Source organism: Pteronotus mesoamericanus, unplaced genomic scaffold (assembly GCF_021234165.1).
Source record: "Pteronotus mesoamericanus isolate MK-2021 breed Mesoamerican mustached bat unplaced genomic scaffold, CSHL_Meso_final contig_82, whole genome shotgun sequence".
NCBI lineage: Eukaryota > Metazoa > Chordata > Mammalia > Chiroptera > Mormoopidae > Pteronotus > Pteronotus mesoamericanus.
In genome coordinates, this window is record NW_026555265.1 from 14,519,018 (window position 1) to 14,534,433 (window position 15,416).

General features: G+C 33.9%; 1 protein-coding gene across 1 annotated transcript in view; it reads left to right on the forward strand.

Moving 5' to 3' along the window:
- Positions 1–13,355, forward strand: part of CPA3 (carboxypeptidase A3) — a 30,885-nt gene extending 17,530 nt beyond the window's left edge. Inside the window, exons 9-11 of the mRNA XM_054585282.1 lie at positions 533–735; positions 3,121–3,205; positions 12,839–13,355. Coding sequence (XP_054441257.1) covers positions 533–735; positions 3,121–3,205; positions 12,839–13,026 — 476 coding nt within the window. The 3' untranslated portion in view covers positions 13,027–13,355. The remainder of the gene's footprint in view (positions 1–532; positions 736–3,120; positions 3,206–12,838) is intronic.
- Positions 13,356–15,416: the final 2,061 nt, after the last annotated feature.

Below are 15,416 nucleotides of genomic sequence, written 5' to 3' on the forward strand. Positions count from 1 at the left end.
TATCACTGTATCATTATATATATTCAAGGAAAAATGACCACTATCCCAATTCATAATATTTTTTGTGACCTAACTTTGTTGAAAATACCACCTCAGCTTTTAATTCTATTCCACCATAATGAATATGATAACAGCAGCTTCCCTAGTTGATGGCTGCCTACTAAAACAGGTTGAAGAAACTCAGGTTCAAAGAACATAGACAGTACCCAGCAAGTTGGAGCTGCGGTTGCATTGGAGCTGGGTTCTCTCTGGCCCCAGGTGTTGGACTGCTTCTGCTTTATTATTCCTGTGACTAGACAGAGGAGGGAAAATCAACAAGGCTAAGAATGTTCACTGGGCTAAGTCTCTTAACACTCTTACTTGTATATACAAAGTTAGTCTGCAGTGACTATGACACCAGAATCATGGAGGGGCCCTGTAAACCTGGTAGACTAAAATGCTTAAAACATTTTGTGAATCCACCTCAGAAGAAGTGGTGGCTATACTGAGGATGGGAGCAGATTGTGATCTCATCCACCTATGTCTTCTGCAGCTTTTCCTGACACCAAAAACCCATGTCATGAAACCTATCCGGGCCCCGCATCAGAGTCCGAGAAAGAGACCAAAGCTGTCACTGACTTCATTCAAAGCCACTTGAAATCAATCAAGGCCTACATCACCATACATTCCTACTCCCAGATGCTATTGTTTCCCAACGGATATACATCAGAATTGACACCTAACAATGGGGAACTGGTATGTAGAAAAAAGCCAGTGGTTTATGCTTTGACCCTACCATTGACTTTCAGTCAGTTGTTTATTAACAACTTGTGTTATGTTAAAAGAATTTCACATTTTACTACAAAAAAAAAAGAACTAATGAAATTTACCTTAGAGTTCAAATTATAATCCTTAGATTAATTTTTATGCATTAAAAGAATATAGTTAATAAAATCTTTCAACATGATTCTAAGATAAAGCCAATAGGAAGAAATGTCTCTAGTCCATCAGAGTAGAATTCCATTACTACATTACACATTTACCATATATCATAGTGTAAAACCACACACAGCAAAAGTCTAATAGAACACCAAAGATTATGCCTCCCCTGGGACACCCTATTTAAGGGTATCCATTGTATTTTAATCCTCCAGATCAACTTAGAAATGAAATTAATACTTTTACTATCCAAAAAAAGAACATTACTATCCAAAGAATGTTTGTGAAACTTCCTCACTAAAAATAGTCTTTCCAGAACTATGATCCACTAAGCATCCTTTTCCATTCTATGGACCTAATTTGTTAGCTTTAAAAAAAAAAATTCTAGATAAGAGTTTCAATAAATTACAAGGACTGGAAGTATGAATAAATGAATATCCATATAAAGAAATAAATATTTGCCCTGGTCAATTAGTCTGAGTTAGTTGAAGTATCATTTTGTAAATCGAAGGGCTGCCGGTGCAATTCCCAGTCAGGGCACATGCCTAGGTTTTGGGTTCGGTCCCTAGACAGGGCACATAAAAGAGGCAACTGATCAATGTTTCTCCCTCACATCAATGTTTTTCTCCCACATTAATGTTTCTCTCCCTCTCTCTCCTCCCTTTACCCAATCTAAAATCAATAAACATGTTCTCAAGTGAGGATTAAAAAAAAGAAAAGAAAAGAAACATTTTTAATTGCTGTAGAAGAAATTGCTGTAGAAGAAATAAAGCAGATAAAATTTAGTGTCCCAGGTCCCATGGTGACTGGCAAATACAACATATCAAGTAAAAGATATGGTTCAAATACTGCCTCATAAATTTTTTTTTTAAATTTTGAGAGACACACAATTGTCATTCTGACTTCAGTCAATTGTTTCAGCAAAATAGCACTTAATTTTGAGTTGAAGCAGAGATTTGGAACAATCATTAAAACCATCTGTAAATATGCAGAAAATATACAAGCAATCTATGGCTCCTAGAATCATTTACTAAATCAATCCAGTTGAAAATCTGAATCCATAATTATGAATAACTTATACAAAAACAGCAATGCAATTTCAATCTGTCCTTAGGAAAATGGCATTATGTATTAAAAACTACAAATATATACAAGAAACCATTTGAATAAAATAAGAGTTTTTATGCAGCAACTAAATTAAGAAAAAATATTTCTTGGTTATATACATTATACACATAGACTAAAAAAAACTTCATTTGATTACAAATATAATAATGACTATATTCCACTATAGTTTGTTCCAAAAAATTCATTCTCATAGCACAAAACACTAATGTGTATTAACGATCATGAAATGCTCCTCTGGAAGAAAAAGTCTAACTTAATAAAACTGTTTTAAAGAGGAGTCAACCACTTTTCTGCCCTTGATATGCTAAAATCTGATGCAAAGAAAGTCCTATGATGATGTGAAATCTATAAAGACAAAGGAAGGAGGAACATGGGAGAAACTGGCTTGGAAGAGACAAAAATCTGAACCCAGTGACAACATGGATGTACCTTGAGAATATTATGCTAAGAGAAATAAGTCAGTCAGAAAAAGCTAAGAACCACATGATTTACTCATATGTAGGATATAAAAACATAAACTCATAGACACAGCAGTATGGTGGTTACCAGAGGGAAGGGGGGGCGGTCAGTAAAGGATAAAGAAGGCAAAACATATGGTGATGAAAAATTATTTGACTTTGGGTGTTAGGCACAAAATGCAATATATGGATCATGTAGCATAGAAATGTACACTTGAAACTTAAATGATCTTATTAACCAACGTCACCCAAATAAATTTAAATATGTACATATGTATCAAAGCTAAAAAAAATTTGAAGCCAGAAAAAAATCTGAAAGAAGATATGTTTTATTAAAAGGAATGATGGACTGAAGAGAGGAAGTTACAGAGAAAGGAAAAGGAGAGAGAGAGAAAAGGATTACAGAACCACAAAATGATACAAGACATTACTGTAGATAACAGATTTCACATTTAGAAATCTTCACAATGACTATATATCTTACTGAAAATTTCTCATTTAACCATTTATTTTGACCTTCAAATAACAAATAACCAGTAAACTGATTTTTTTAATCCTCAGTAAGTTAATGGCATTTACGTAATACCCTAACTTCCTAATTTCCTTTTCTCTCTAGAGCAAAGTTGCAAAGATCAGCACTGACATTTTATCTACTCGCAATGAAACCCACTACATCTACGGTCCAATAGCATCAAAAATTTGTAAGTTTTTCCTATTACATAATGTGTCATTTTCCCTAATTTTTCTTTATAAATATTAAAGGAAATTAAAGAATTTGTAAATTAAGATTAGAACATTTGGAATTGCTCTTTTAACCTTTAGTTTTAACAGGTGATTTTGAATTATATGTGAATCTGGAGGATAAAATCTGCCATTGGTGAGGATAATATTTTTCTTGAAACAAATTATGCTGAACTTTTTACAAGGTTACAAGGTCAACTTGTAACCTTGTAAACAAAACCCTTGTAAACAAAAGGGTCAACAAAAGTTATTAAATCAAGACAAACTTACAGTTTAATACATCCCCCTTCCTGTGCCCACCAACTATACATTTTATCCTCACATGAATAATAAGAATTAGTTCAAAGTTGAATTTTTTTTAATCATTTAACATTAATTGGACTCTTTCTTACTTGGGCTAGTCTCCCAGGCAAGCAACAGTTTTTTCCCTAGCTCCTGGTAGAAAAATCAGTAGGCCAACAGTTTAAGCCACTTTAATCCGGTGTCCTAGATTAAATTAATTTAATATAAACCAGTGCCCTGTCTCTCTCACCAGCCCCTTCCTATTGTGTTCAACTGAAATCTGTATGGTAGATTAAGAAAGAAGGTCACAGGGTTCTAGTTCTGTTGTTCTGTTTTTGTGCCTCAGCACCACTTCTTACTCCACTATTTTTACTTTCTTTCTGCACTTTAAATTTCTGACACATTTCTTACAAATCAGGCACCCTGCTTAGCCCTTGATTTTTACAATCTCAATTAATCATCACAGCACCTATGACTCGGGCAGTACTTGTAACTAACTAAACTGGCACTCATTCCCAGGTTTTAACAAAACCCAAAGCTTATGATTTTGACCACTGTGTGCACTGCTTACCCATTTGGTTCTTGCAGCTATAGTAATTAGGCAAGGAAAATAAATTCATTTGTTTTTCACCAATCAAGACCATTAACTCAGACCCTAGAAAGTGAGATCATGTCTGTTCTCATTGCTAGACCCCACTGGCATCAGTTTAGAAATACTTCAGTAAAAGTTATCTTTTCTCCAAACCATTTCTGAGCTTCAGTACTTAGGCCCAAATTTAACAGAAAATTCCCAATGAAACAGCTTACAAAACCTTATCTTCTTAACAAAATTTAATTTCTCAAAAGTATGGATCATATTTCCAATCTCCCCTTATACCACCTAATATTTAGTGCAGTGTGGGGCATGGATAACATCGAATACAGTTCCCATAAAGTTGCTTGTTGAAAGTGATGTCCTGACTTATCCAAAAAGAGTGAACATGGATTGAAACCAGAAGACTAGACTTGATTTAGCATGCATCACTCTCTAGAGCCATGATAGCCAACATTTTTAGCATGAAGACTGCATTTCATGGCTAACTCATGCTTATTTCCATTATACTTTTAGAATTTATGGATTGAAAAAATGAATATGTATATATGAACCTATGGGTTACTTGCAATAACCCTACCTGGACACACTTTTAAACCACTTCCCTAATCCATGCAAAAAGTATAATCTTTGAACTAAAAGTCTACACCCTCAACAATTGCCATGAAATTTGAAATGCCATAGTCATCACATACAACTTCTAGAGCCAACTTACTGGCAGCTTTTTTGGTAGAATTGGATAAATGACTAAAAAGAAAAAAGAAAAAAAGGAAAAACAAAACAGACAAGTCCCATTCCTAAAGAACATTCATCAGCAATCACCTATCAGCCAGTCACTGGCAAAGGGTTAAAGAAAAAGTACAATGACACAGCGAATTGCCCACACCCAAACAGATCATGCCGAAATATAGCCATGCCAGGAATTCATTATGCAAGTGAATGACATACAAGTGAATGACAACAAGGTTTCAAAACAAATGATATGCCTAGCTATGTGAGTGGACAAACACAAGCAAAGTAAGGAACAAGAGAGAAGACTAGAACATCACCTTAAAATAGCAGCCTACTTGGTGGGTACTGAGAAGTAGCAGGGCCAGATAAGCCAACTAGATATGTAAGAGCAACTCATATCATAAGCAGGAAAAACACACAGATACTCTTAGCATCAAAAAACAAAGGGTTCCAAACGGGAACAAACTTTGCAAATGGCAAGTAGAAAATCAAAGGATTGCTACACACTTTGCACATCTACATATGTAAATCATGAGTATAGTAGAGTTATGTACAGCATTGCATCACAACCATTTAATTTACAGAGGACCTACCTAATAATTGCCCAGCACTTTGGAGCTTCGAGAGGTAGGAAAGAAGAGTTAAGATGCAGTGACTCCTCTCACATAGGTACATTCTAAGTGGCAGATAGCCAAAGATACCATAGCTCCATTCCATCGTGTGTCACATTCAAAATGAGAGAAGGTGAAAAGGAATTACTATTCTATACAACTGTGTAGCAGTATTTTAAACTTTTTTATTATATAATGTTAAAAGATTTTTAAAGGAATTCATATTTAGAAAGCATTGCCTGTATCATACAGGACTGCAGCAGCTTAATAAATGTTCAAAATTTTTAGCAATGACTGCTTAATAAAGCATCTAATTAAATGTTAAACAGTCATGAGAAGTAAAAGGTCACAAAGTGTTTGACTTGGTAAGAATAGAAAATACAGGCACTCCACAATTAACATTCAGTCATACCAATATCCTGATTGTTATTTAAGAAGTCCAGGATTTGGGGAAAACATCCAGCACTTGCCATCATTTTTCTCTTTGATTTGATAGTGACAGAAGAAAAGGCCTGAGGGAGCATTTTTAATACCCAAATTGTGGAGAGATCTCTGATCTCCAGGAAAAATATGTTTACAATCTGAACCTAAGAAGCAAATACAGCAAATTTTTTTTAAAAAGTTAAAACCAAAAAATTTTGAACCAGGAGGAAACATAAAAGATGACCTACTTCAGTGATTTTCAACCTTTTTCATCTCATGATACACATAAACTAATTACTAAAACATCTTAATTTTTTGCCAATCTGACCAAAATAATAGGTATAATTTTGATTCATTCACACTGGATGGCTAAGGTTGTATTGGCTATTGTCACTTCTTTTAATTTGACAATCTAAGGTAAAAAAAGAAGTCAGTACCCCTGACTAAATAGATACTGCATGTTTTAAAATTTCTTGCGGCACACCTTTGTGCCTCTCACAGCGTACCAGCTGAAAATCACTGATCTAATTCATGGTTCTTAAGCCTCACTTTCCCATTAGAGTCATCTGAGAAGTTCTTAAAAGACAAATGATTAGGCCCCACCCCAAAACATTCTGATTTCATTATTTCTGGTGGGGCCCAGGCACTCTTTTTTTTAAGCACCCAAAGTGATTCTAAGATGTAAGTAGGGTTGAGAACCACTGATCTTAACTAAATCCCTCATTTGTAGTTACAAAAACATACAGAAAGATTTTATTAATTTAGAGAAGAATAGAAACAAAAATCAGCATTCCAGACCACAATGGTATACCAAGTACGCTGCCACAAAGCAGCAATATTTAGATTGCACAAAAATTGATGCTAAAAGATTGTGAAATGTTTACATTTGCATATTGACAGCATATCTAATCCTTTTCCATCTTAGAAATAACTGAACATAGTAGCTGGTTAGCAAAAACAGTTCATTGGATTAATAGGAACCAGGTCACATGTATCATTATTAATATCATCCATTTGTGCATGACATCATGAATTATAAAGTTAATTTCAAAGTGCCTTTTTCAGTGCCTTCCCATGCACCAAAATTGCTAGATCTGCTCCTTTCTCCACCTCATACTGTTTGCCACAATACATTTTGAAAAGGAGAAAATCAAGACATCACATCAATTTTGTAGCTCACAACACCCAAAATCTAGCTACTAAGAAAAATTGAAGCTGAGATTATATTAAGGAACAAAAAAAAGGCAGGAAAAAATATTTTAATTTATGACCATGTATCTCTAGCTTCTGCTCTCTTGCTTCAAATAGAATTTTGACTTAGTGTTGATATAAAAAGTGCAGGTTATTATGTTTTATGCATGTCAATAACACTTTGTTCTAAAGAATAAAAAATACATTAATTTACCAGAATCATTTTATGTGAATTCCTCTGGGGTAAAACTGGATTCCTAGCTCAGTTCAGTTTTATTTTGACTTATTTTAATTGTAATAGAGTAAGTTCATTGCACATAATGTGCCTTCAAAGTAGTAAAAATAAAAGTTTAATATCTATATATTAAGAAAATATTGTCAACAAAAAAATTATCTTGTAGAACTCAATGAAAACTCTTTATTGGGAGAACTATAGGTTGACATATGGTGGGTAGTACACTATATAGTTAATAGCACGAACACTGAAGACAGGTTTCCTCTTCTGTAAAATAGCAATTGGTACTTTAATCATAAGGATGTGATAGGAATTAATGAAATGAGTTAATTTAGCAAGTAATTATTATTATATTTTATAAATATACATGTATTTAAGTTGGTACACATGGAGATAAATACAAGGCTAAGTAGCATGTTCAACAAATTAAGTTCTACAATAATGTATTCTTACAAATAAAAAGCTTTTAATGTCTCATTTATTTTATGCCTTAATATAGTTTAGCTTTGTAAATTTAAGGTTTTGAAGATACAAAAAGTGGTGTAATAAAAGAAAATGTATTTATGCTCAGTAACATCACACAATTATGAAAAACCACTATATATATATATATATTTACATATATAAAAATAAAACCACTATATATAGGTCTATCCAGAAAAAGTCCAGCCATTGTTAAGATAACAAGAACGGCTTGCATGATATCAATGTAACATGGCAGCCAAGGAAAGTGGACTGGAATGTGCATGTGTAAACAATGACAACTTCACTGCACTAGTCAATGGGGGTGGTAGATACTGTTGAGTGAACATGTGTACTGTGTGGCCGTCATATTCAAAATGACTAAGTGAGCAGAGCAATGAATCTGTACCAAATTTTACATTAAGCTTGAACATTCCTCTGCAGAAACTATTCAGATGATTTAGAAGTCCACAGCTATGGGCAACTGGTGATTGGCAGCTTTATAATTACAACATGCCAGCTCATACATCACATCTCCTACAGAGCTTTTAATAAAACATCAAATCACCTGGGTGACTCAGACTTCTACCGCCCAGATTTTGTGCCCTGAGACTTCTGGCTTTTCCCAAAGCTAAAATCACCTTTGAAAGGGAAGAGATTTCAGACCATCACTGAGATTCAGGAAAATACAGCAAGGCCATTGATGGTGATTGGGAAAACTGTGTGAGGTCCCAAGGTGCCTACTTTGAAGGGGACTAAAGTGTCATTTTCCTATGTATATTTCTTGTATCTTATATGTTCTTCAATAAATGTCTCTATTTTTCATATTACATGGTTGGATACCTTCTGGACATCTGAGTGGTGATTCTCAGTCACCACTATTAAACTTAATGAAAAATATCACATAAATTTTTCAAAAATGGAATAGCCATACTTTTTAACTCTTTGAAATCAGAAGAGTTTATTTAACTGCAAGTGGAGAACTAGTAGAGCTAGAAACTAGCCCAGTTTTTTAAAATATCTAACACTCTAAATCAGTTTCTATTTTCCTTACTTCCATTGCTACCAAACTCTTACCTTATGTGCTTTCTTCTTAATGAACTTAAATCCAACTCTAGCTAAAAGTGGTAGTCTTCTTGATCACTACAGCCAGCACAGTTATCTCAGCTTACATGCTCCACAAAATCCATGCCACATTGCACCCTGTTGATATCTCTTCTTGCCATTCCTTTATCTTCCTTGACACTAAACTCTCCTGGTTTGCCTTCTCATCCTTTTCAACTCTGTCTCTGCTGACTGCTTCTAAAAGTAGACACTTTCTCAAAAGTAGGTATAATATACAGCTACTCCACAAGGTTCTGTCATCAGGCCCTTCCTATTATTTTCCTCTTCAAAGAAATATTCTCTATCCTTAGAGGCTAGGGCCTGAGTTTGCCACCTAGAGGCACCAGGTAGACCAGCTAGGAAATCACCTTTTCCCACTCAGCAGGGCACCTGCAAGAATCAGTGGGAGCCCTGCAGCACTAGGCAAACTAACCAGACCAACATAACAATGCAAAGGCTCTGAAAACTCTATTAGCATTTGAATCACAAGCCACAGTAGAAGACCAGGGATGGCCCGCAGGCTAAACCTAAACAGGGAGACTACAGCTAAAATATATTTCAGTTAAGATTTCAGACTTAGCATAATAGCTAAAATGTCCAGTAAACAATCAAAAACAACTGTTACATCAAAAATGAAAAAAAATCACAGCTTGAATGAGGAAAGAAGGGCAAGAGATGACATTAAGATGATGATTTAGATGTTAGTATTATCTAGCAAGAATTTCAAAGACACCGTCATGAAAATGCTTCAATGAGCATTACAGAGCCATGAAACAAATGAAATATAGAAATCTCACCAAAGAAATACAAGATGTGAAAAAGAACCAAATGTAAATCACAAAATTGAACAATACAATAACTTAAATATTAAAAAACTCACTGGAGTAGCTCAATAGTAGAATGAATATGATGGAGGGAAGAATCAGTGAATTTAAAGACAAAACAATAGAATCACCTAATCTGAGGAGAGAAAACAACCTAAAAAAAAAGTGAGCAAAAACTCAGGGACCTATGGCATAATAACAAAAGCTCCAACATTCGTACCATCCAAGTCCAGAAAAAGAAGAGGAAGAGAGTGGGGCTAGAAAAAAATACTTGAAGAAATAAAGATCAAAATTTTCTAAATCTCCTAAAGACATAAATGAATATGCCCAAGAAGCTGAGCGATCCCCAAACAGGATAAACTCAAAGAAACTCACATTGAACCACATCATAATTAAAATTCTAAAGCTGAAAAACAAAGAAAAAACAATTGATGGTAACCAGAGAGAAACAATCAAGAGGAGAAAAATAATTCAAATGATAACAGATTTCTCATTTAAAACCATGAAATGCCAAAAAGAAGTGACATTTTTCAAGTGCTAAAAAAACTACCAACCCAAAATTCTGTGTTTGGTAAAAATATTCTTCAGAAATGCAGAAAAATAAAGACACTCTCAGGCAAAGAAAATCTAAGAGAATTTGTCAACTGCAGACCTACCCTTTAAAAATGGCTAAAGGAAGCTCTCCAAATAACAAAGAAATAATAACAGAAAAAGACTTGAAACTGTAGAAAAGAAGAAAGAACAGTGGATTAGGGAATTAACTAATTAATTAATTAGATTATCTTTCTCTTCCTGATGGATGAATCAAAAATTACAACTCCATCTACTGTAATGCTCAATGTATATAGGGAAGCACTCAAGACAGTTGTATTTAAAAAGTGGGAAAGGAAAAAATCCTAAATGCAAGCTTTTATATCTCACTTGACATGATAAAACATTGATACTAATAGATTTGATATATTATGTATGTATATCATCATACCTGGAACAACCACTAAGAAAATGATATAAAGTGATATAATCAAAAACATTATTATAAATAAATCAAAAGGGAGTCCTAAGCAGAAAGCAATGAAATGAAATATTAAATATAGTTAAATATGTTAAATATAAAATAAATTCCTATTTCAGAGTAATAAAAACAGAGGGAACAAACAAAAATCAAATAATAAAATGGCACATTTAACTCCTAACAATAATTTACCTAAATATATTCATTAAAAGGCAGGGATTGGCAAATAGATTTAAAAATATGTGATTCAGCAATTCACTATAAATAACCCAATTCAAATATAACATAGGTTGAAACTGAAAGTCTGGAAAAAGTTTTACCATGAAAACATTAATCAAAGAAGTGGCCATATTTAATATCAGATAAAATAAATTTCAGATCAAAGAAATTTTCTAGAACCAGAAAGGGATATTAATATTAATAAAAGAATCAATCTTATGCAAACCAACTTCACCTGTGATGCTTCTGCCAAAATTTCAGAATTCATTTTCCCAAGTCCCCAACTGATCTAAGCACATCTTTGTGCTTTACTTCCTTTACTCTCTTTTCCCCATCACTATTCTTTCTGAGTTTCTGTTTTTATTAATAAAGTGGGTCATTTTTCAACCACCCAGACTGAAACCTCACTGATTTTTATCAAATTCTGTGACTCTTCCATTCCAATGCTTCTTACATAGAGTCTTCAATTCTGTACCCAGCATGGTGAGTCTATATTAGTTCAGGCTTTCATTTCACAATACCTCCTAATTGGTTTCCACTTTTTCCAGTCCAGATTAACTACCCTAAGTGCAGCACTGAAATGGCTATTATTGCCTCCCAAACAAAAGACAGTGTCCGGATTTCTCAGGTTTTCTGAGTTTTGCCTACAAATTCTCTCCGCTCCATTTGTTCCAGTCCAAGTGGATGCCGCTGGTTCCTAACAATGCACCTGTGCTTTCCCATCCTTCTGGTTCACGGGCCAGAATGCCTTTCTTCCATCTCCATCTAGAAAAGTACCTTTCTTCAGGGCTCACCTCAGATACCACCTCCATCATGAAGGTGGTATTAGAGCAGGGATGAGCATGAAATCCCATCATCATCACCAGGCAAATCTCTTTTTTTTAAATCTTCATAAGATATTTTAGTCTTCCTACAGTACTTATATATTCTGTTTAGTCTCAACAGATTTGCCTCTTTGACTTCTCTCCCCTAAATTCTAAGTTCCCAATGGCGTCTTCATCTTAGCACCTACATCATCCACCCTCCACAGTGCCAAGCAAAGTGCATCATACATATTAAAGGTTTAATAAACATCTGTTGAATAATTTAAGAGCCAGCCTTATGTCTTTACACCAAAACATTCTTTCTCTTTTTTTTCCTTCACAGCTTTGAATTCTTAGCTTTCAAATCTAAAATGTTAATGTCAGTTAAACTCGGTATTGTCCTGGAACAAAAATTATTTTATGTAGAAAAAAGTAGTTATTCTATTATGTAAAGAAAATATACATAAGTGTATTTTAGTATTTATATGCACTTATCTAAATCTTATAAGTATATGACATCTAGGTGTGTTTATATTTTTAATACTTTTACCAAATAATACCATTTTTAATAAAAGTTCATAAATATTGCCATGGAAAAGTTGGATTAGGAGATTAAATACATCCTTAAGATAACTTTCCTGGTCTTTTAACTGTAAAAGAGTTTTCCCTAGCAACATGAAGAAAGAGACCTGAACTGTTAGAAAGAATGTAATTTTCCATAATTTGTATGTAGAGTTTTCCTTGGGGGATTTTCAGTGACCAGTAACCCCCATCTCAGTTGACTTTCTCGGCTCCTTGTCCTTGCTCAGACTGCCTCCATCTGCATCAGCATGCACAGGAAACAAACTCGGTTTAGGGTACTGACCCAAGCAAAATGTAATTTTGAAAATGCAGCATATATTTAAAATGCGTGATGGTTCCCAAAGCTATGATTATATTTTACTCTACACTCTAAATTATGCAGACCACTACTCCCATTCATTACTGCAATTAACTGTACACATAATTATTTTTTATTGCTAATTTTACACCAGTGAATTTCCATTTCAAGAAAAACATTAGCACTTGTTTCTAATTAAATATTTACTGCTTATGTCTTACAGACGCGATATCAGGTTCTTCTTTAGACTGGGCTTACAACCTGGGCATCAAACACACATTCGCCTTTGAGCTCCGAGATAAAGGCAGATTTGGTTTTCTCCTTCCAGAATCTCAGATAAAGTCAACCTGTAAAGAGACCATGCTTGCTATCAAATATATTGCCAAGTACATCCTCAAGCACACTTCCTAAAGAATGGCTCTCAGTTTGGAATAAGCCAATTAATTCTTCTTTGTGCCTTTCATCAGAAAGTCAATTTTCAATTATCCCTAAATAAAACTTCCACATCACCTGACCCTTGCACATTTAAGTCCTATATTCTTTTTGCTTTTATTTTCTCTCAGTAGCAACTTAACAAATAGCTTTAAACAAAAGATTTTAACTACCTTTCTTTGTTCCAAGTAAGGTCTAAACCCAGCACAAAGTATTATTTTGAATACTTTCAAAAGTGATATAGAGCAGGTCATAAGAAAGAGATGAGAACCCTCAGTTTCTCCAGAATCAGAGTTTCACAATGTGGCTTCATCATTTTATGCGCTAATATAATAAAAATAAAACACATTCCAAAATGTGTCTACTGTTTTTTATAAACTATATTTTCTACATTCATCTATTAACATTAATAATCAAACATTAATGTTTCTCATGCATACTGTTAATAAGAAAGAATATCTTCAATTACAAAAACATACTTTGCTTACATGTGCATATTTTTAAATACACATGGGCATTGTTTATGTCTTCACAACAGCAAAAGAATGCCATAACAGGAAATAAAATGGTTTATATAGAGATGAATCTCAGTGCTTTACACAACCAGTTTCCATCAACATAATATATATTAAATTCAAAATAGTTTAACCTGTTATAGTCAGAGGGAACTACATGCCAAAACATCTCTTGGCAGTTACAGAGACAGCCAAGACAGCTGGTCAGCTGTGAGCCCTGCCCCTGGTAAGAGATCGACAGGAAGCCTGGTAATACAGGTCAAGTTGAAAAAAGAAAGCATCATGTTGACCAAGGGCAATCAGAGTAACTTATACCTTTACACTGTCCATAATCCTACTATTTAAGAAAGTGTTACAAAACAGCTTTTCCCTCACCTTAATTCTTTAGTTCTTCATCATGTGCTGACAGTGGTGTGTGCATGCTAGAAATCCAGAACATGGACGCCTGACAGAATTTGAAGCCAAGGAAAAAGTTCCTTAACTTCCTTTAAACTTACTTTTCAGAATGCTCTAGAAAATTTTTTGAGGATCCATAAGATCCTGAGAAAGCAGGTCAACAAATACTCTGGCACAATCCTCATGAATCCTTTAGGGACCCATAAAAGAAAGAGTGCCATCAAATCTACAGGGGATAGTGTTTCTGATAGTTATAAGGTAAGTAAATTTAAAGTTTTCCATGTAAAACTGTCTGGGGGAACCAACTGTAACAAAATTACTTTACAAATAGAGGAGAGAGAAAATGACAGAGCCAAGAAATATAAAGACAAAACTGTGGTTATGAGATTGAGTTGTCCCTTATAAGAAAATATAATATCTATACCTAAATATTTACATTCAAAACTGGCTCAGAACATAGGAGTGTAAATTTGTTCCATTAAACATGCCACATGGGAATTACACACTCATTCTTACTTACTCAACTGAGAAAGGACTAAAAGAAATTCTAACCTTAAATTTTGCATAAAGACTTCTAATTCCACTGGTTGTGTAGATGGAGGAAGTGAGAGGATAATCCCAATTGTTGAATATCATCCTGTATTCATCTACTATTCAGTTTATAAAGGACACAAAAGTTTTATGTACTATTTTATTAAGCAATTATGTAGTTTAAGATTTATTTTCTCAAACAGATGAAAATCATTTGAGTGAGTAAAAATTCTAACAAGACTATTTCTTATCAAGTAAATAGCTTTCACATGGTATCTTAGAGTATTTTGCTTCTTTGACTTCATATCAATTGTGAAGATAAATAGGTAAAGAAAAATATCCATGTTAAACTAAACACTAAAACTTTATGGGAAAGTTTGAGTACCCAATGCTGTGTTTCTTTCCTTGACATTTCTCATTTATCAGTAAAAGGACTTTTTACCCAAGTTACAAGTTATGCTGTCTCTTACAATGTGTCTCACACACACACGCACACACACAAATAATCTTCTAAACCATCATTCCTTTTCTAGTGTTCTTACTCTGAAGTTCACTCAAGGGACATTGTTTTATATTTTGAAATTTTTTCTGGCAATGTTCGTGTCTGAGACATGGAGGAAGAGACGGCAAAGAGGGGATAAATGGTGATGGGAGGAGATTAGAGGTGGTGAACACACAATACAATATACAGATGATGTATTATAGAATTGTACACTTGAAACCTATATAATTCTATTAACCAATGTCACCCTAACAAATTCATTAAAATTTTTGTAAATATTAAAATAAGTAAATAAATGAAAAATGTTGCTATTTTTACTAATGTAAAAAAAATTGAGTTTCCAATGGACATTATTACTCCAAACTGATTTTTAAAAATCTTATCAGAGGTACCCGCCCCACATACTACGCATTGGATACATTCTA